The sequence below is a fragment of the Epinephelus fuscoguttatus genome, linkage group LG4 (genome assembly GCF_011397635.1).
Source record: "Epinephelus fuscoguttatus linkage group LG4, E.fuscoguttatus.final_Chr_v1".
Classification (NCBI taxonomy): domain Eukaryota; kingdom Metazoa; phylum Chordata; class Actinopteri; order Perciformes; family Serranidae; genus Epinephelus; species Epinephelus fuscoguttatus.
In genome coordinates this window covers 33,216,865-33,236,952 of record NC_064755.1, presented here as the reverse complement: position 1 = coordinate 33,236,952, position 20,088 = coordinate 33,216,865, and the positions used below count along the sequence as shown (strand labels likewise).

Genomic DNA, 20,088 nt, shown 5'->3' with positions numbered 1-20,088 from the left:
ATAATTATTTCACCTTCACTCATCTCTCTCTCAGATTTCCCCTCATACTTCTTTCTTTTCCTCCACCTCCTCTCCAGGCTGATAGAGTCCAGTCTCGGCAGCGTGGCCACCAAATTCAACTTCTTCATCCACAACCTCGCCCAGCTACGATTCTCTGGTCTGCCAGCCAACGATGAGCCCATCCTGTCTTTTTCCCCCAAGACGTACACTCTGAAACAGGAGGGCCGCATCCTGCACGCCTCCATCTTCTCCTTCCAGAAGAGATACAACCCAGACAAGCACTATGTAAGTGTCATTGTGTCACATCCATGTTCCCTCATGTGTCTGGATGTAAAGTTCTGACACCTGACTCGCTCCTCGTCCTCTCTGTGCAGACGTACGTGGTGAGGATCCTGAGGGAAGGTCAGAATGAGCCCCAGTTTGTCTTCCGCACTTTTGATGAGTTTCAGGAGCTGCACAACAAACTCACCATCCTCTTCCCCCTCTGGAAGCTCCCGAGGTGAGTGCACATCACCGTTGTTGTGACCCTCAGCCTTTTCATGTCTCAGTTACTGATAATGATGTCCTTAAAAGTTAACTTTGACATTTCAACCTGGACCCTATTTGTCTAGTTCGTTTGCCCCCTAAATGTGGTTCATTTGAGCAGGTGTGAACACAGCAATCACACTCAGGTGTGCACCAAAACAACCGGACCTTCTTGAAGAGGTGGTCTCATTCAATATTGGACCAGTTTAAAAAATTGTTGCTCTAATTAGTCACTTACAAATAAAAGCATGGGAAAATAGGGTCCAGGCTGGAAAATGCCCAAGTCACCCTTTAATATCCCCATACTACAAGCCCACTGTCACCTTCCTAACCCTTCCCTCTGTGATCCTGTTGCTGTGCAGACTCAACCTCAGGACCTGTTGCTCAGAGTACAGTAACAACAGATTCTGTGGCACAGTAAACGTACCTCATCTCTCCTTATCTCTAGTTTCCCTAACAAAATGGTGCTCGGTCGCACCCACATCAAAGAAGTGGCTGCCAAGAGGAAGCTGGAGCTCAACAACTATGTCCACAACCTGATGAGGAGCTCCACAGAGGTCACCCAGGTAACACATGCAAATACTCAGTCATCAGTAACCTCAGCAGGACATTGTTAGCGTTCTGTACCATTTAAATAAATGTCATGTTCTCTGTTTCTAGTGTGACCTGATCTACACCTTCTTTCATCCAATCGCACGGGACGACAAAACAGAAGGCTTGGATGCTACACCCAAAGCACCAGGTATGCACCTTCACTTCTCATCCCCATTCTTCAGGTGTTTGTCACACTCACTGTTTGACAAGTACAGTAAATGTGACACAGGTAGATTACAACTGAAGCTGTTTTGCTGTTATTTGAATAAGCAATCAATAATGTTAGTTATTTATTGGGTAACAAAGAGTGTGTCTGTCTGAAGCCCGGGTATGACTAAAGATTTATGATGAGACGCATTGAAACCTGCATTGCACCAATCTGCAACGTTCTGACAACCTGCCAATTTACACCACTTTGACTATACCATACAATGTATCATCTCCATAGCAACAACTCTCTGTACTCAGTTCTAACCAATATTAATTTATCAAAACACATCATTTCTGAATATTTGAAAAGATTTCAGTTATCAGTTTCCACAGTATCGTTACATTAAATACCAGTTCCACTTTCTTGCTCTCTATTATCATAATGTTTACTACAGACATCCTGCTGCTCCTGCTGCTACCAACCAAGAGTCATCGCTGTCATATTATAGTCATGTTATATTTTCATAAAAAAAATTTATTTTGCATGCCCTCAATTTTCCCCATGGTATCAAATATTGTATTGAATATATGTAGATATATTTTCCAAAGTATTGCACCGAAATAGAAAACTCTAGTATCATGACACTAAATAATACTTCAGCCAGGACCACTTAAGTCAGACAAAATTTTATTTCCATTTGCAGTCAGCTGATCCATCAGTTGATTGGACTGAGATCAGATGATGTAGCTGGGATGTGAGCTGAGCTTGACATCCTGTCCTATCTGAGCTCACGCTATGCTCAATTTTGTTTTTTTGAGCAAGCAGCAGCAACCCACTGTCCAACACACTGTGGGGACAGGGGCCGACATGTCAACAGCCGCAGTAAGGTATATAAGACGGACTCGGGCTATTGTCATAAAATGCCACAGCAAACAAACACGACGTCTGATAACTGACTTGAGAAGCTCACGTCCCTACAAGCTGATTGGCTGTTGAAACAGGTGACACACCCCTGTGTTCTATAACCAGCCACCGAAGAGTTGACAGGCTTCGTTGCAGCCAGCTTGAGTCAAGCTGAGATGAGCCACTTCACAGCTCTGCAGTTTTTCTCTTCAGTGCTTCAGTGCATAAATCCTTGGTTTGAACTGGGCTTTAAAGAAATAATAATTTCAGAATGTGTGTGTTCTTGTGTTAACAACTCCATGAATGTGATGAGTGGTGTCTGACTGTTGCAGAGCCTCCATTGAGTCCCACCTCTGGTCGGGTGGAAGGAGAAGTGAAGCTTTCCATTTCCTACAGGAACAGCAATCTGTATATCATGGTCATGCACATCAGAGATCTGGTAAACAAAGCAATGATGTAATACATGTCCTAAAATGCTGCTTTGACAGATAGTTAGGCTTTTTTAAATTTTTGTTTTGTTGTAGTCATTCTAATAATCCTTCTGCTCACCTGCAGGTTTCTGAAGATGGAACAGATCCCAACCCATATGTGAAAACCTACCTGCTTCCAGATCCACACAAGACTTCCAAACGCAAGACAAAGATCTCGAGGAAAACCAGGAACCCTACTTTTAATGAGATGGTTAGGAAATACAGTTTTTTGCATTTATATATTTTGATATTTATATTCCTAAACACATTAACCATGGCTTTGGTTTGACGACTGTAAACATAAACCACTTTTTCACTTTCCCCTCCTCTTCCTCCACAGTTGGTGTACAGTGGCTACAGCAAGGAGACACTGGGCCTACGGGAGCTTCAACTGAGCGTGCTCAGCGCCGAGTCGCTGCGTGAGAACTACTTTCTGGGCGGCATCACGCTCAGACTCAAAGACTTTGACCTCAGCAAGGAGACGGTCAAGTGGTACAAACTCACGGCCGTCCCCTACTTCTAACCCCCACCTGCCTCGCCTGAAGCCGGGAACGACTCCGCTTCTCCAGACAAAAGCTGCGTTCTCATCGTATGGGAAAGAAGGCAGACGTGGCCTTACTTGAAAAAACTGGTCACTGCAGTTTTCAGTTCAGAGCTTGAGGGTCTGGAGATGCATCAAGGATATCATCAGATTTAAAGTATAAGCAGTGATATTTTCATTTCAGATCTAACAAACCAAATGGACCGTTTCTTTCACATGAATCAGGTTGTATTAAGTTTTCTTAAAGGGACAGTTCACCACAAAAACAAAAATTCATATTATTCCTCTTAACTGTGGTGCTCTTTATCAAACTAGATTGTTTTGGTGTGAGTTGCATCTGCTTACAGAGAAGAAGCTCGTGTAAACATGAATGGCGCCCTCCTAGGTTGAGCTGTGACATAAGCTAGTGCAGTGGTGCTAGGTGAGCTATAAGTAGCTGCTTCCTTCGGTGCAGTGATTTGGTTGGCGGGTGTATTGTGGTGGAAAGAAAATAGTTCCTTAATGAAACTGCTCACAACGAGGTCTGTGGATTATCTAGAGTAACCAGGAGTCTCGTTTGTAAAACAATGCGTATGATCCAAACTAAAAATGTACGTACAGACAAAAGCAAAAAACGGTTTCTGCAATCAGGCTTCCACCTCACCATCTGTGTCGCCAATTTCTCATCTCAAAAATGTTCGTAAGAATGGGTCAAAGTTTCTCCCATCAAGTCTGTTTTTATAGATCACAAATTTTGCGTGGGAAGTGGCATATACACTTCTTTCAGGCTTTGTTTTATAAATGAGACCCCAGGTCATGATTTCTGTAAAGAGACATAGCTGTTGAGTTTTTCGAATGCATTTTTTTTTTTGGCACTTTAAGCGCCACAAGCCGAGCGCCATGTAGTTGCATTTTGTTCGAGAGATTGCAAACATCTCTACAACCAAAACCTCAAACAATCTAAAGTGATAAATAGCACTACAGGTAAGAGGAACAATATGTATTTCTGATTTGGGGTGAACTGTCCCTTTAAGACGTCATGGCAGGATACAGCTGTGAAACATCACTAAGTACATATGTGATCAGTAACAATCTGATTCTGCAAAGTTTCATCGTGGTATCCTTAGAGCCTCAGATAAGGTCGACCACCACTTAGTCGTTGCTTATAATAACAATAATGAGGATGTTGCTTCAGTGGTTGTTCCCGTATGACCAGAATGCAGACTTAAAAACTTCTAGTTCGACCTCAGAGGGCGACCAAACAGGCCGATTCACATTTTTCTCTCCTTCTTCAACTAATCAAGATTGTTTCTGTGACAAACAATCTCCACTTATTTTGTCTCTCTCTTTCTTTTCCTAAACTATAACGAAGAGCTGTAATGTTTTGTACATTTTGATATTAGAGGACCAAAATGGCTTACTTTCAGAAGAGTATATATAGATTGACACATTTATTTTTTAAGGAATAGAAAAAGGGGGCTCATTTTTACATTTTTCCTTGTTTATTTTCTATATAGACGAATAGGAGACATCAGGGTTTCCTGCTTTGCAGCAGACACTTCTGGGTTAGAGTAGTCCAACACGCCAGATTCCAGGAAATCAACAGTGATCTTACGATTCCCCGAGAATGTGCCAAACGTAACGAGAAGGACGGCAAATCAAACCACTCTCCCGAGTTGGGAGCTGAACAGGGTGCCTTTGTTTGTGCTCACAATCCCTTTTTAATGCTAAACTTGGCCTTATTGCTATATATATTTTATTAACAATGTGATATGTCCTTATTAAAGAAAAATCTATATTCTTGAAAGCTATATCAGTAGTTCTGCCAGAGCAGGTCTGTTGCCAGGCTGGCACCATAAAGGTTTTTTGTAACAATGTGCCGCCACTAAATGCACACTACCAGGTCTCTCTCTCATGTTATTACTTGACTGTTTTCACACAGCACACCTTAAAGGGGAATTTGTATCATAAGCTTTGGAACACGCTCTTATCTGCGCTCTGGATGAAGAGATTACGGTCGCTCAATAACGCTGATCATAAGTCAGTTCGGCGTTTCCTTCAAGTGGTTCAAAACCATAATTCAGACTTTTCAAAATGCAGTTTAAGGACATGAGGACATGAGGCTGTCTGAGGCAGCAATACCACGCTCACTCCCCAGTGCCTAACATTGGTGCAATGACGCCGTGACCTTGGTGAAATGTTAGCAATAACTTAAACTGCCGGTGAAGTCCAGACCCAGTCAGGTTTTATTATATTTAAGTGAATGAATTTGAATGAATCTGAATTTTGAGGAAACGTCAGGCAAACTGAACACGATGAGCGCCGACTTTACCTTAAGACATCTTCACAAAAAGGGAACAAGATTCTGAGCATGAGCTGCTTTCCTCTCCACTCGCTAACTATAAATCTGAAGGTGTTATTAATGTTTAATAAAGAAATTGAATTTATCTGAAAGGCTTTTTTTTTAAAGAGATCTACAAGACAATTATGATCTAAGAGCATCACTCACACTATGAATATTAGTGACTTGATCCACTCTTTTAGTGACTGTACAAAGGAAGCGAGCAGAGTTTGTATTAACATGGCCAGTTATTTATTCTTAATTGGTGACCTGTAACCCGAATGGATCAGTGTGTACTGTAATCCCTCTTTCCTCAAGCAAATTAAATGTTTTTGGAACAAATACGATGTTTCTGTTGTATAAGATGTGTCGGATGCAGGTGAATTGCATGAATTACAGACACACAGCACATTGTGTTAGTGTAACATATGAGGTTTGTATTCAGTCATTATTACAGGTTTAAGTGGGGCTAGTTCAAGGCTACTTTGATTCTATTTTGCATTTCAGCATTTAGCTGGCTGGTCCAAGAATGAAACACGACTCCAGGTCCCAGGACACATATCTAAATACCCACTTGTCACTTCCATTCATCACATTACATTCAATTGACACTTGTGTCCAATGCCACTTCCATTTTTTTCCCATTTACACATGTTGGGAGTTCAGTTTTCGGGTTCAATATCGTACCCGAGGACACTTTGACATGTGGGCAGATGGAGCTGAAGATGGAACAACCAACCTCTCTCTACCTCCTCAGCTGCAGCTGCCCCCCATAAATGCTTACAATGAAACAATGCTGTTCTAAGTAGGTATTATATTATCTGAGACTGACTCAGTAAAGAAAATACATGAAATGTATGTTAACCTAGAGCCACAGACACCATGCAGCAGTAGAGTGGAACACTACCTACACACAGGTTCCTCAGCTGTTAGGTTATAGTCTCATTAAATTCAAGGGTCAAGGAATATACATAAGTAAGTGCTGGATAATTGACAGGCCTCAAAGGGGAACTACAGCCATTTGCAGAACTTACTCATGTTATTCTTATTGTCTAAGGCAGTCAAAAATATCAGAAAAAATTACCAATTCTCTCCTGTATCAAAAACTAGGGTGTGAAAAGTCAAATTTGTGATGTCACAGGTTGTTAAGTCTGGAGCTGCTCCACAGACAGTGAACTGGGAGAGATGTTACAACTGACACTTAAAGCAGAGACTTAAGATCATTGGGGTATAAAAAATAAACATTATGAAGGTCCATAAAATCAGTCTTCCACTCATTGTCTGTAGAGCAGCTCCAGACTTTACACTCCATGACATCACAAGTTTGACTCTTCTCTGGTTTTTGGGTTTGGCAGAGTGTCGCTCATGTTCACAAATATTGATTTAACTTTCCAAGATCATGGAAATAACAAATTGGAATTCCTCATTTAGGTGGTGCTCTTCTTTAAGAATAGTTTTTGACCCCTCCAGGAGACAGCCTCAAGTCAAGACCAAGCAAAGAGACCCTCTTAAACCCAGACACTTTAAGTTAATAGAAGAGGAAGATGTGCTTTATGAATCCCTGAAGGGGACATTTAATTTTTGTCACTCTGTTACTATATACACACAGGCCCGAAATACACACACATGCACAAACAGGACCTGTGCATGCATTAAATGGAGAGATGTCAGAGAGAGGGGGCTGCCTTGGATGGGCACGCGTGGCAATTGGGGGTTCAGTGCCTTGCTCAAGGGCACCTCAACAGTGCCCAGGAGGTGAACTGGCACCTCTCCAGCTACCAGTCCACGCGCAATACTTGTTCCATATGGGTACTTAAACCAGCGACCTTCCAGTTCCCAAGCCAAGTCCCCATGGGCTGAGCTACTGCCGCCCAATATTGTGCCTACACAATATTGTAAAGTTCTGCATCCTCAAACAAAATCTGTTACACACAGCAACCTTGAGGCTGATCAGTGGTTAAAGAAGACATTCTGTACTCTGAGGTCTCTCCTGGGATGAGACAGCTTTGCATCGAAGGCCTTTTGACCTCTGTGACAATGAATGTAATAACAGTATTATTCGAATCTTTCTGTTTCCCTAACCCAGCAAGGAGGAATTACATTCTTACGGGATCTGATGTTGAAGAGGTTAAGAATATTAGGAAAAGATATATATTTATTTATCCAGTGAACAAATTCTTAAGATTGAGATGTGATTTTGATGCAAATAACTACATTTTGTGACATGGAAATGAAAGTTTGGAACATGTGTTTTTTTATTGTGAATTTATTTGGGATAGCCCTGTTCTTGTGTTATTTGTATGTACTTTATGTTTAGTTATTTTCTTTTATTGTTTGATTTCTGTCATTTTGTATGTGGCTAACTTGTCTTGGCTCAGCCTAAGGCAGAAGATGCCTCGTACAAAGAGTTGCTCCTAGTGACGAAATTCTAAGAGCACTCGTAGAGTTGTGCCTTATTCTTAGAATTTCCCCTTAAAGTTAAGTCTAGGTCCTTGTAAAGATAAAAGTTATTCACAAAGCATCTTTGACCTCAAAAGAGCTCCTAAGGTGAAAAACTGTTAGGAGCAGGGAGGAGGACTTTTAAGAGTTTTTTAATCAGAGGGGAAAATGGTGGAAACACAAAGAGGTCGGAGAAATATTCTCCTAACTCTGGATGACAGTAGTAGATGAAATACTACAGATTAGATTGTGCAGGGAGAATGTTTGTAGTTGATGTCATTAGGGATACACACACATTTCCCTTCTAACGCAGTAATGGTATAACTCCAGAGACAAAATGATCACAACACTAAGATATTTGTAAAACTGTAAAAACCCAGCAGTGCAGCATCGATGACTTGAGTCTGTCTCAACCTTCCATCAGCAGAGTGATCACACTAACAATGACAACACTTTCACAGTCAGCAGTCCATTTCATTTCCACTGGGTGTCCACACCTTGCAGGCTCACAGATGGGTGTGTCGCTGACAACATATCACATCTATTAAAAAAATGCATCACACCTAGCAACGGGGTCAACCACACCTCCTCACTAAGGTAAAGGTTTCCGTCCTTTCCTTGCTCAGAGTTGCTCTGAGAGCTCTTCTAAGTCACTCCCAAGCTAGGACTTCTTACTAAAAATGTTTAGACCAAGTTGGGAGCTCTCTGAAAGTATTCTCAGAATGTTCATGAATTTGGCCCCTTGGCTATAGCACCTGAAAATGTCCCTTGTTTGTTTGTATCTGCTAACCTCAATAAAGAATTATTAAAAAGAACAACAACCTTGAGGCCTCAGGCAGTTTGAGGGTCTCAGAGCCTTGCAGACTGCTTTTCTTGGTCAGTAATCTCACCTATTCAGTTCAGCTAAATTTAACTTTGTTTCAGACACATAGATCTAGTTTTCAGAAATAATAATACGATAGTTGTTTTTTGTTGTTACTGTAGAAACACATTGTTTCGGAGTTTAAACAAGATTCATAATAACATATAATATGTTCTGTTGAACACAGACTCAGGAGGGACATTTAGTGAATACTAGTGCCAACAGTAAACAGTGGCAACGACCGGAGAAAAAAACAAAAATGATCTACAATAAAATTTGTGACATAAAATCTGTTTGCCCGACTTTCTGATATTTCGCTGATATTCTAAATTATTCCTAAATGACCAAATGAAATAATCAATTTAATCAGTTACGTCTTTCCTAGTTTTTCTCAGCACATTATGAATATGTCTCTTGAATGCGTTCAGGAGCGTCAAATGAGCTCCTCTCTGCGTCATTGCGTCACTTCCGACGCAGGCGCAAAATACCGTTTTCTGTCGCGTGTGCGGCCTCTCTTCCTCTACCGCCATCATGGGTCGCATGCACGCTCCCGGGTGAGCTGTCTTTTTATCATTTTAAGTGAAAATATAATGTCGATAGATCGTTTTTGATGGCTCGACATAGCTTTTAAACATGTTATGGATGTACTGGGACCGAATTGAGTGATTTAATCCGGCAGAGAATCGAGAAATTAACTTAAACACACGCACCCTCTACCGACATCCATCTCCGGCTAGTTAGCTAGCATAGCTAACCGCACTGGCAGCTCACCACGATTGTGCTGCTTGACTTTAGCATCACTTACACAGAAATATATTTCCCACATTCACAGCCCAAATGCATTAATTTTCCATGCTGATAACCAAGCAATTAAACACCTGTATCAAAAGCACTTTTAGTTAAGCTTGTAATAGATAACATTAGCGCTAACACGAGTGTGAAGCTAGCGTTAGCCGGGCCAAAAACCTACATTGACTGCCCAGGGTCTCTGATGGCTACTAGATATTGGTTTCTTTCATAGCTGTTAACTTAGACATGTCTATAGTATGTGTTTTCGTGTTTCTGTCAAACTGACAGTGTGTCTAACTGCTCGCATGTCTTTGTTTCCTACAGAAAGGGCTTGTCCCAGTCAGCTCTGCCTTACAGGCGCAGTGTTCCCACTGTGAGTATAAAATACACACGGTTTGAGTAGCACACTGTGACATTATCAAAATATTTCTGAAGCGACGGGATCAGTTGGTAATCATTTAATCATTATTTGCAGTGGCTGAAGCTCACATCAGATGATGTCAAAGAGCAGATCTTCAAGCTGGCCAAAAAGGGCCTGACCCCCTCTCAGATTGGTAAGTGTTCCTATGAGAGACGTTTAGTTCAGACATTTATGCTCTATATATGATTGCATGGGTGTGCAGCAAAATAAACATGTAGATATAGTGTCTTGCTGACTGAGCGTAAGCTCCATCAGTACTTGGCATGCAGGATACAGTCATCCTCAGCAGTTAATCAGTATGGTTGTATTAAATCAAATTTGTGTAGCAGTGGCTGAGCAGACTGCTGACTACAGAACTGGCATATTTGCCATCTTTCTTTTATATAAAGTGTCTCAACACAGTTGTTAAACTGGTGACAGAATTACACCATAATGGCTGATTTTTTTAATTTTTTTTTTTTACAGTCCTAAAGCATAAAATCTATCATGTTTTAACACTTAAGCGAGTTTGTGAAAAGGCTTTTCAAAAAGTTAATAGCTACAGGCCAATATAAGCAGGGAATGTTTAGATTCATGGGTGTACTACCTCACAGGTGTTGTAGATCAAATGTGACCACTGTCACATTGTCCAGTCAGCACAAATTTTACATCTCTCTTCTGTTATCCACTTTAACATATCAGTTGTCTCTGTTGGAGACCCAGTCTATATCTAAATAGGGCAAACTTTGTGTTTCACTAATTCAGCAGTCAGATTCAATGAGACTGGACAAAGCCATAAATGATAACGTGTGCTTATGTATTTTGGGTATCTAGTTTGCTTGTTATTGTGTTAATCTACTATAGAGTGCAGGTACTCTCTGGGGGACAATATGTGGCCTCAGCAGTTCTATGAACTTGCTCCTGTATGCTAACTGTAGGACTACGGGACAGGTCACAGTAAGGCACAGTTCAAAAACAACAGTCAGTCTGGTCAGCAATCTGTCCACACGTAATAACAGGAAAAGAATAGATATCTTGCATTAAAATAAGGGAGGTTTTAAGCACAATGTGGCTGGTTTTTGGTGAAATCTCTCTCTATTAATTACATACATTAGTGGACTTACTAAGGCCTTTGCACCCCAAATCTGTATTTTTTGTCAAATTGTTGCATGTTTAAAAATTGATACTGTTTCACATTGTGACACACTAGTTTACACACTGATTCCGAAACTTATGTCTGCCGTTTAAGTTTTCGGAACAGGTTCTGTTTTCTGTGGTTTTTCGTATACGCCAAACTCTAGACAGTTGTTTAACCAAGAGGTTCTGAAGAAAATTTGGCCTAACCCACAGGACACATACATCGACAACAAGAGTGTAACGGGGCGCATAATCATTTGCACGGTTTCTGTGCATAACAATTTTTATCTGCTGACTGATTAAAAAAAAACAACCGACTTGGTCTTGGGCTGGGCCTCTATTGCGACATTTCAAGGGCACAGAGTAAAGTTTGGAATTTTTCTGCCACATACTGCACAAGTTGTCATGGATTTTTCTAAGAAATAAGAGACATCATTGTCCATCTGTACACAGGGCCGTACAGTACACAGAATAACGAAACCGTTTGTCCCGGTTGTCGGTGCAAAACAAAAAAAGATGCAACATTCAGTGGGAGTAAATCAAACATTTAGACCACACAACATAGAAACAAGATACAACTTGTTGCAATAATAGAAAAATATAAGTAGATAAATAAGTGTAAAGACATGAATTTTCTTCATGTGTCTGAACTTCTGTTTGCTGTTGTGGAGTTGCAGACATTTGAAGCTGGTAAAAAGCTAAACATCTTTTTGGAAGGGAGAATTTTTGGATCTGATGCCGCACTTTTAACTTGGCACCAGATCACTATCATTGATATAAGCTGTTTTGCAAATCTGTTTTGTTGCCACACCACGACAAACCTTTGAGTGGTTTCCCTTATATTTCTGAAACGGTATCAGTTACTAGTTTAGATGATGCTCTGTTTAGCTGTTGACTCTGACATTTATTAAATGTTATGCGTTTTTTGACAGTTGAATAAAGCATGCAGCTTGTTTGTGACCTACATACAGTGCATAACTAATAAACCTGTTTGTCACCTTGTCTAGGTGTGATTCTGAGGGACTCCCATGGTGTGGCTCAAGTACGTTTTGTCACTGGCAACAAGATCCTGAGGATCCTGAAGTCCAAGGGTCTGGCCCCTGACCTGCCCGAGGATCTCTACCACCTCATCAAGAAGGCCGTGGCAGTCAGGAAGCATCTGGAGAGAAACAGAAAGGTATAACAAGACATGGGTCAGATATTGAGACCATTTATAGTAATTTTCAACATGATTTAGAGCGGCATCTGGTGTAGTTTGCTACTGTAACATTGTGGCTCATAAACTCAGCTTTATGTCTTAGTAAGATTGTCTGAGTTGTTCGTAGATACATTTCCAACCATATTATGCTCTGAGTGAGCACGTTACAAAAAAGTAATGATTTAAAAGTGCCACCTAATGGTCAGTCAATCAGTTTTAACAATTTGCCTCAGAGGGTTTTACAGCATACGACATTCCTCCGTTCCTGCACACCCTAACTTGGATAAACAAGCCGGTTTCCATTTATTTAAATTGGGTATACAGTTGCAATTTGAGTTTCAGCAGAATTGCATATTTTCACATAAAATTTGGCTTTTTCTTCCATGAAATTAGGTGCTTGTTTTTAAAATTGTATTAAAACCAATATGGTCACGGATAAAGATACCAAGGAAATGACAGCAGTAGTGATTGTGCTGTTGGCAGAGGCAGGTATTCGGGATTACATAGGTGGATGCATATGTTCAGTAATCCAAAACATGTTACATTTACCTAAAACATGTTACTTTACTTGCAGGACAAGGATGCCAAGTTCCGCCTGATTCTCATTGAGAGCAGGATCCACAGGCTGGCCCGTTACTACAAGACCAAGAGAGTACTGGCCCCCAACTGGAAGTAGTACGTATTGGTTCTGCTTTGGAAAACTTCCTTTTTATATTTAGTTAGAAAAAGAAAATTGGATACCAGCCAAAGGTGGTTTGGTTTTGTATATACCTGGGTACTTTCCTGCCTGATCAGTTGAACACTCCTTTTCTTTTCCACAGTTTGGATTTGAAAAGTTTTTTTCTACTGATTTCAGCAGGGTCATAGAATTACACCTGATCGTTGTGGGCTATATTGCATGAAAAAATGCACAATTCATTGTCCTGCTCTTCCTTTTATTGAGAGTAGTGATATTTCTGTTGTGCTAGATAAAAAACTGGAGGTAAATTAGCAGAGTGGCTACTTGGTGCCACCTCTGCCAGTCCCCTTCATACAATGGGTACACTTACATGCACATTAGTATTCCTCTTATTTAGAATATGACAATGTTCCAAATTCGGTATGGCACATTTAAAGGTTATGTTTAGATGTTCCAAATCAGGCCTTATACTGATCATAGCACTTTCCAATGAAGTTTTAATGGCAGTCTTTGGTCATATACAAGGCGCTTTCAGAATGTGTCTCAACTGGGCTTTTTACCAGTTTGCAAACAGCATCTTGCCTGTTTACAGTCAGCTCTGTGCCTTGTAAACAACTAAACTCCCAAGGAGTTTACAAGGCTGGGGTAAAGATTCATGCCAAAAAGAGAAGCCCACATTTTTGGTCAGAAGGAGAAACAGAGGTATTGAAGACTTGAATATTAGAAGAAAAAAAATCCTGGCACACACGACAGCCATTCACGTCTCCATATTTTAGGGTGATAAACAACATATTATGGCATGTTAAAGTATGCAGCTGCATGTTAACAGGAATATCAATGGAATATTTCCTTAGCCATGTCAACTTAGTAGGAATATTATTTTTATCAGTAAGGGCAAAAAAATGAATATTTTGTGCGTGTAACTGTCGTCACTGAAATTCTACATTGCATTTGTATTGTTTAATGTATTCATTTACATGTCATTCATTGGACTAACCACCATAGTGGAGTTATTTTTTCTGGATCATCATAACCGAACTAATGGACTGTTATTGGTCACAAGTTATAATTATACATGTAGTATTTGCACATTATTTTCCTCACAATGCAAATTAATCCTGCATTGTTTACCTTAGTATGGGACTTTCTGTGCATGTGATTTTTGTGAAGTGCTCCCTCTAACAGTATGTTTTCTCCTTTCTGTTTACAGCGAGTCTTCTACAGCTTCTGCTCTGGTGGCATAAAGGCTACACTTTTTTGGATTAATAAAAAGATTTAAATTGGAATTTGCTCAGTTGTCTTTTATTTGTTTCAAAGTGTTTTACAGATGGTGTGTAAAATGGATTATTGAGTCTGAAAAGAGCATGAGTGATTAAATCATTAGTTTGGGCTTAATTACAATAAGTAAGTAAAACATTAAAACAGGTTACGAAGTGCTTGCCAATACCACAGAGAAATAAATAGATATTTCCTGTAAATGAGAAATAAGAACTGTAAACAAATGTGAGAGTGAAACTGAAGCTGCACCCTTTTGAAAGTAATTTTGTTTGGTGTGTTTGTTTGGAGATTTTTTTTTTTTTTTAAACTTCCTATCATGCACAATATCTCCCTAATTTCACTTTCATGTCATTTTGTATTAAATGAACATGAGGCTTAAAAAAAAGGGTTTTCCTGGTGGTGGGGAAATTACTGGCAGTTTCCGTGCGTCATATGTCACATGATCTGGGAATGGGCCACGTTACGTAAGGGGCGGGGCGTTTGGCAAGTGACAGCCGCGGCGTCCAATCACAGCGCCACTCGACGTCACGCTCGTTTCCTTAAAAGCAATGGTGTTGCAATCTTGAGACATTTCCACTCTACTACAAACAACGAAGACAACGCCGAGACTGAGAAACATGGAGCAAATACATGAGGACATTTGACGAAGGAGACCCAAAAATGGCACGTACTTGCCAGAAAATGAAGCGACACCACATCGACGCCTATCTGTCACTGACAAATACGCGAAATCTGTTGGTTTTCGACGAGGAATACCAGAATACGTGAGGATTTCTGTCAACATCACCGCCGTAATCCGAGAAGAAGTGAGAAAAAATGGCCACGGTTGTTGGTTCCGAGAAGGGTTCTTCTGAACGGACGGCGATGGAGAGGTTCGGTAGCGGAGGGATGGCGCTTCTGCCTTGGACCAAACAGATGCTCACCGTACTGTGGGAACAGCTTCGGCTGCTGGTTCAAGTCATTTACTACACCTTCATGTCGGGTAAGAAAAAAAAGTCATATTAAAACTTGTTACTCTGCTCTGGCTACTTGATTTAAACGCCCGCCATTACTGTTACTGTGCTGTAACCGTTGGTACTTGTTCACTGAGACGTTAATTTCAAAGTCCATTCACCGTTGAGTCGTTACCCTCCATTTTATTATTGATACAGCCATGACCGTTAACGATACAACGTAAATTCACTATACAACTCCACCACAGCAATAACGTTACTTATAAATAATATTTGGATATTATCTTAAAAAGTTAAAGTAGGAACATGTTGTACCCACTTATCTATTTTCAGAGACATGTTTACGTCCTAATCCAGCTGCCTTTACGTCATTTCCCATCTTCGCAATAATATTAATCCTCTGTAAAGTCCTTGTTGTACTTCCTTTTACATTTTATATTGTAGGATTGCTGTGTTATAAATCGTTAAATACAGATGTGCTGTCAGAATTAACAGGTCAAAACAAGTATGTCAGATTTGACTGTTATCCCCTTTGAAAACACCATCTGTGACAAAATGGCATAACCAGATGTGCTTCTGACAACAAAAATATACATGGATATTGTATTTATAACGTCACATATAAAAATATACTTCTGATGACCTTTTTCTTAAATTAAAACAAGGTGTCTGCAGGTCCTTAAATGTTTTAAAGTAAGTATTCTTAAGGCCTGAAGAGTCTTACATTGCTTTAAATTAAAATGTAATGGGCCTTGAATATTTTTGATCACATTACCGTGAAAATTCCTCCAGCCTGACAGACCCAGTGACTGTTTACAATCACTGGACAGGCCATAGCATTTATTATGACAGCGATGAGTTTTCTTTTTACATTAAACACATTAATCTTAAACTCACCCAGTTGTTGTCATTTTTCCTTACTGTTTATTTTGAACGGACATCAATGTGCTTACTTGGAAAGAGTGTTTACACATGTATGTCACACACAAACACACATTTACATATAATGTATATTTCCATTGCAAGTGTGGTCTTGCATTTCATATCGGGTGGTAGTAAAAAGGTCTTTAAAGTCTGAAATCTATCTTGATTATATCTGTAGACACCCCGTAAGGGCTATTCTTTAAAGCAGGAAACAAAAAGGCAGAAGAATTTTTGATTTTTAATTGTGTTTTTATGTCATGGTGATCTAAGGGTGGTCGTACTTCAACAGAATGTAGTGTTTACTTTTATGGATTTTAGTTGGCTCTAATATTTCTTTTCCTGATATTCTAGTTTTCCAGATGTTCCGGTTTGAGGTTCACGTGAGAATCACAGACGAGACGGGTCAGCACATCCAGCACATGACCAACGCCACAAACCCGACTGAATCCTTCCTGTTTTCCTCACTGTTTGACGGAGACAACGGAGTGATGGTTGGAGGTTCAAATCCCCTCTCAAACTTCTGTGCTGACGTGGGCGACTCCTTCGCTGGGAAATCCACTGCTGAGGCCCTGCTGTCCAGTCTGCGTGCCGACGACCTGTGCTGTGGACTGGTGGATGATTTTGTGTCCAGAACAGCTGGCAAAGAAGAGAGCATCTTTCTGGGACACCAATCAAGCTGGAAAATGGGCTTCCCTGGCGACTGGAAAGTTTTTGTATCAAGCAGCGATAGCTCCAGTTCTAACGACGGCTGTCATAGAAGTAGTGAGAAAGTCTTCAAACAGGATATTTCAAAGGAGAAAGTTTTTAAACAGGACACTTCAGAAGAGGAGAGAAGTTTTCACTGGAGTAGCGAAGAAGACCAGAACGTAGTTGAATTTGACAGTGAGGAAAGTAAGGCGCTTTGGGAGTCCCTGTCAAAATCCAGTGATCCGTACAACCCCTTCTTTTTCTCTGCGTGTATTTCAACAAACACCAACATGGGGAAAAGTAAAGGCAAAGCGATGGACAGTGAGGCTGACCTCATGTCAGTGAGCAAGGCCAGCGAGGAGATGTTGGGGCCTAGAGGCCTCAACATCTGGGTCAGCCGCTCTGACAGCGAGAGCAGTTGGAGCAGCTGGGCCAGTTCGGACGGTTCAAGCCCCGACATTGACGAAGAGAGCGAGAGGCTCTTGGAGTTCTTTAGCTGTCCCGATGACCCCTACAATCCCATGTGCTTCACCGCCTGCACTGTCACCAGCGCAACACCTCAAACCACCACAGTCACTAAACAACAGGCCTCACTTCCTGCCCCTCCCACCAAGTCGGACACAGACACAGAGGAGAAGGAAAGCAGCGTCCCTCCTTCATCAGAGGATGACGAAGAAGAACAGCTATGGAAAGCTCTCTGCCAAAAGGATGACCCGTACCACCCTCTTAACTTTCAGGCCTGCCTGCAGAGCTCCCCAACAACTACACTCCAGTGTGGAGAAGATCCAGATGCCCTCTATGTCCACCACACAAAAAATCCACCCACAAAGGGCAAGAAATGTGAAAAAGAGACAAAAACAAATCGAAAATCCAGAGTCACCAAGCCCTCCCGGCCAGAGAGGCAGTTAAAGCATCACTCCCATCCAGACAAAACACTGGTGCCCTGGAAAAGACCTGGACAAACACCTCAGTCGCTGCCAGAGGAGACGAAGGACAGCAAAGTCAGCACAAGCCAGAAAAGGGTCAGTATCTAATAACAAGTTACAGACAGGATTAGATGAAGCATTAGATGAAACCCATGTGGGACGTGATGTTAGGTTAACTAAACTTCTTCTCCATTTTATTCTGGTGTAGACTAAAGATAGCCAGCTTTTTGGATATCAAGTGACAACCAAATGTTTCTAAAACTAAGCACCACAGCTTTGGCTTTATGTAGATGACTCTTTTCCCCTCCTCAGTTTCATTAGCCTACATAGATACAGAAGCAAATGTGATCAGTTATTTTAAGCTGGTACACTAATGACTAAGGAGTGTCTGTTGCAACCTCTTGTGGTAAGATAAAGGTTTATTTCTGCCTCAGCTGACATACTTATCTGCACAGCGCATTAAGCTGAGTTGTTGTTTGTCGTCGGTTAGCAACGCTGCGGGTCGTCATGACTAAGCCAGTCATGTGACTCCAGCGAGTCAGCAGAGAGTTCCACATCTGACTAAATGTAAAGTTGCTGCCGTATTGCAAAGGCATTTTTAGTATCTCATCAGAAAACACCCTGTTACATCAGACTCCAGGAAAAACAAGCTTGAGCATTGTTCTGATGACTCACCTGTCAGTGATCAGAATTTACATGATGTGTCTGTCTGTCTAATTTTTTACGGTATTTCCACATACGTTTTGATCTACATAAAATGAGTGGAAATAACCATCTGTTTAGTGGCTTTTATTTGAAGTTTAAATATCTCTTTACTTCCATCAGTAGCAGATGATAAACCTAAAAAAAGCACACATAAACATCACACAACTGTCAGTATTTATTTATTTATTTAACAAAATGTATTAAATTTTTCTCTTCATTTCTTCTGAATCTCAGAAGGTGCGATTTTCTCCTCTGGTCCAAGTCCACGTCATGCGGACCTGGCAGTTTGCCCGCCAGGCCTCTCGTAAAGGACACTGGGAAGAGATGGCGCGAGACCGGGACCGCTTCCGGAGGCGTGTCCAGGAAACGGAGCAGGCCATCGGTCACTGCTTCACCCAGCAACACAGAGAGAGGATGCGGGCGTATCTGGATGGTGCCTTGAAATAAGTCAAATTCCTGAACACTGAATGTTTTATTTCCTTTTCGGATGAGAACTTGTGATTGGTTGCAATGCAACAGTGATTTTGATTTAGGCCAATTAGAAATTTGATGTTAGGCCAACTTTTAATGTTCGGTGTCAAGTTGAACAACTTTGTACCTCAAAAGGTTTTATACATTTTGTGACTGTTGCACTGACTGACACTTTCTCATATTAACCTCAGCATTAACGTGTGGAATGTTGTTTTTGTATGCCTTATATACTGACCTAGTAATGTAACTTATTTATGCCCTATGGAGCTTGTTGTTTATTTTTTACTGGTGATTTTAACTGTTTGTGTTTTGATATGTGTGAAGAAACCACAGTGGTAAATCTAGAAGTTCAAAGTAGATGATGATGATATCGTCAGAAAGCAGAGCTTTACAGTGCAAAGTGTTTTGAAAAGTGTTTTGTTGAAGCATGATGTATAAATATGATGTTCTGGCGTGATTCTTGTCTTGGTCAAATATTATGTTCTTGATATTTAAGTTTTGTCTTGTGTTTGCTTATTTAATGGCACATACGTCCAGTGTGGAGATGGATGTCTTTATTGTTTTACCGACTGGAAAGATTCAAACACTTTGTCTCATTGTAACTCATTCAGCTTCTCATGGTAACATCATGTAGCCAGAAATGTGTCCAAAAAAACATCTGTAGCAAATTTTGTTATTAGGTGCTTTGCAAAATCAATAAAAAATTTGTTACACTAAATCATCGTTTTCTGTTTTAAGAGTTTCACAAGGTTTGAAAAACAGTGGGAGACACATGAGTTGTAACATATTCTAATTAACTAAGACAGACGACACACAGGCATTTCAGACCCCTCAAATGTGTCACTAGTAATGATTTTTCTTTAAAGTTTTATGTGTGGAAAAGTGTTGGAAAATACATGAAAACACTGCAGTGTTAGCTTTCTATATGTTGTCACTTTCTTTAAATCCCTCCAACATTACAATTTTTATGGGTATTTTTTTGGCATTTATTTTAATTTTATTTTACTGTCCAAACAAAAAAAGCATCTTACAACTGATGAAGCTCCTATTTAGTAGCCATGCATGTTGCGTTATGTGACAGAGAACCCCGAGGCATGCAGCTGCTTACAGTAGCATGTCTTTGTCATTTTTTAAAA

General features: G+C 40.6%; 3 protein-coding genes and 1 non-coding gene across 4 annotated transcripts in view; all 4 read left to right on the top strand.

The window, feature by feature from the left end:
• The window catches only part of pik3c2a (phosphatidylinositol-4-phosphate 3-kinase, catalytic subunit type 2 alpha), a 67,266-nt gene extending 61,426 nt beyond the window's left edge, over nucleotides 1–5,840 (top strand). The window contains exons 27-33 of the mRNA XM_049573259.1: nucleotides 78–285; nucleotides 375–499; nucleotides 974–1,091; nucleotides 1,186–1,267; nucleotides 2,506–2,612; nucleotides 2,729–2,854; nucleotides 2,984–5,840. Of these exons, the coding sequence (XP_049429216.1) occupies nucleotides 78–285; nucleotides 375–499; nucleotides 974–1,091; nucleotides 1,186–1,267; nucleotides 2,506–2,612; nucleotides 2,729–2,854; nucleotides 2,984–3,166 (949 nt within the window). The 3' untranslated portion in view covers nucleotides 3,167–5,840. The remainder of the gene's footprint in view (nucleotides 1–77; nucleotides 286–374; nucleotides 500–973; nucleotides 1,092–1,185; nucleotides 1,268–2,505; nucleotides 2,613–2,728; nucleotides 2,855–2,983) is intronic.
• Nucleotides 5,841–9,279: 3,439 nt separating this feature from the next.
• On the top strand, nucleotides 9,280–14,294 carry rps13 (ribosomal protein S13). Its single transcript, XM_049573295.1, has 6 exons — nucleotides 9,280–9,359; nucleotides 9,919–9,967; nucleotides 10,070–10,148; nucleotides 12,139–12,308; nucleotides 12,904–13,004; nucleotides 14,219–14,294. The coding sequence occupies exons 1-6, from the start codon at nucleotides 9,337–9,339 to the stop codon at nucleotides 14,250–14,252; spliced, it is 456 nt and encodes a 151-aa protein (XP_049429252.1). The 5' UTR covers nucleotides 9,280–9,336; the 3' UTR covers nucleotides 14,253–14,294.
• LOC125888167 (small nucleolar RNA SNORA19) lies at nucleotides 13,236–13,367 on the top strand. The gene has a single exon (XR_007449300.1). It is a non-coding gene; the product is annotated as a small nucleolar RNA SNORA19 (small nucleolar RNA).
• Nucleotides 14,295–14,849: 555 nt separating the features above from the next.
• On the top strand, nucleotides 14,850–19,670 carry ppp1r15b (protein phosphatase 1, regulatory subunit 15B). Its single transcript, XM_049573270.1, has 3 exons — nucleotides 14,850–15,268; nucleotides 16,515–17,872; nucleotides 18,716–19,670. The coding sequence occupies exons 1-3, from the start codon at nucleotides 15,103–15,105 to the stop codon at nucleotides 18,926–18,928; spliced, it is 1,737 nt and encodes a 578-aa protein (XP_049429227.1). The 5' UTR covers nucleotides 14,850–15,102; the 3' UTR covers nucleotides 18,929–19,670.
• Nucleotides 19,671–20,088: the final 418 nt, after the last annotated feature.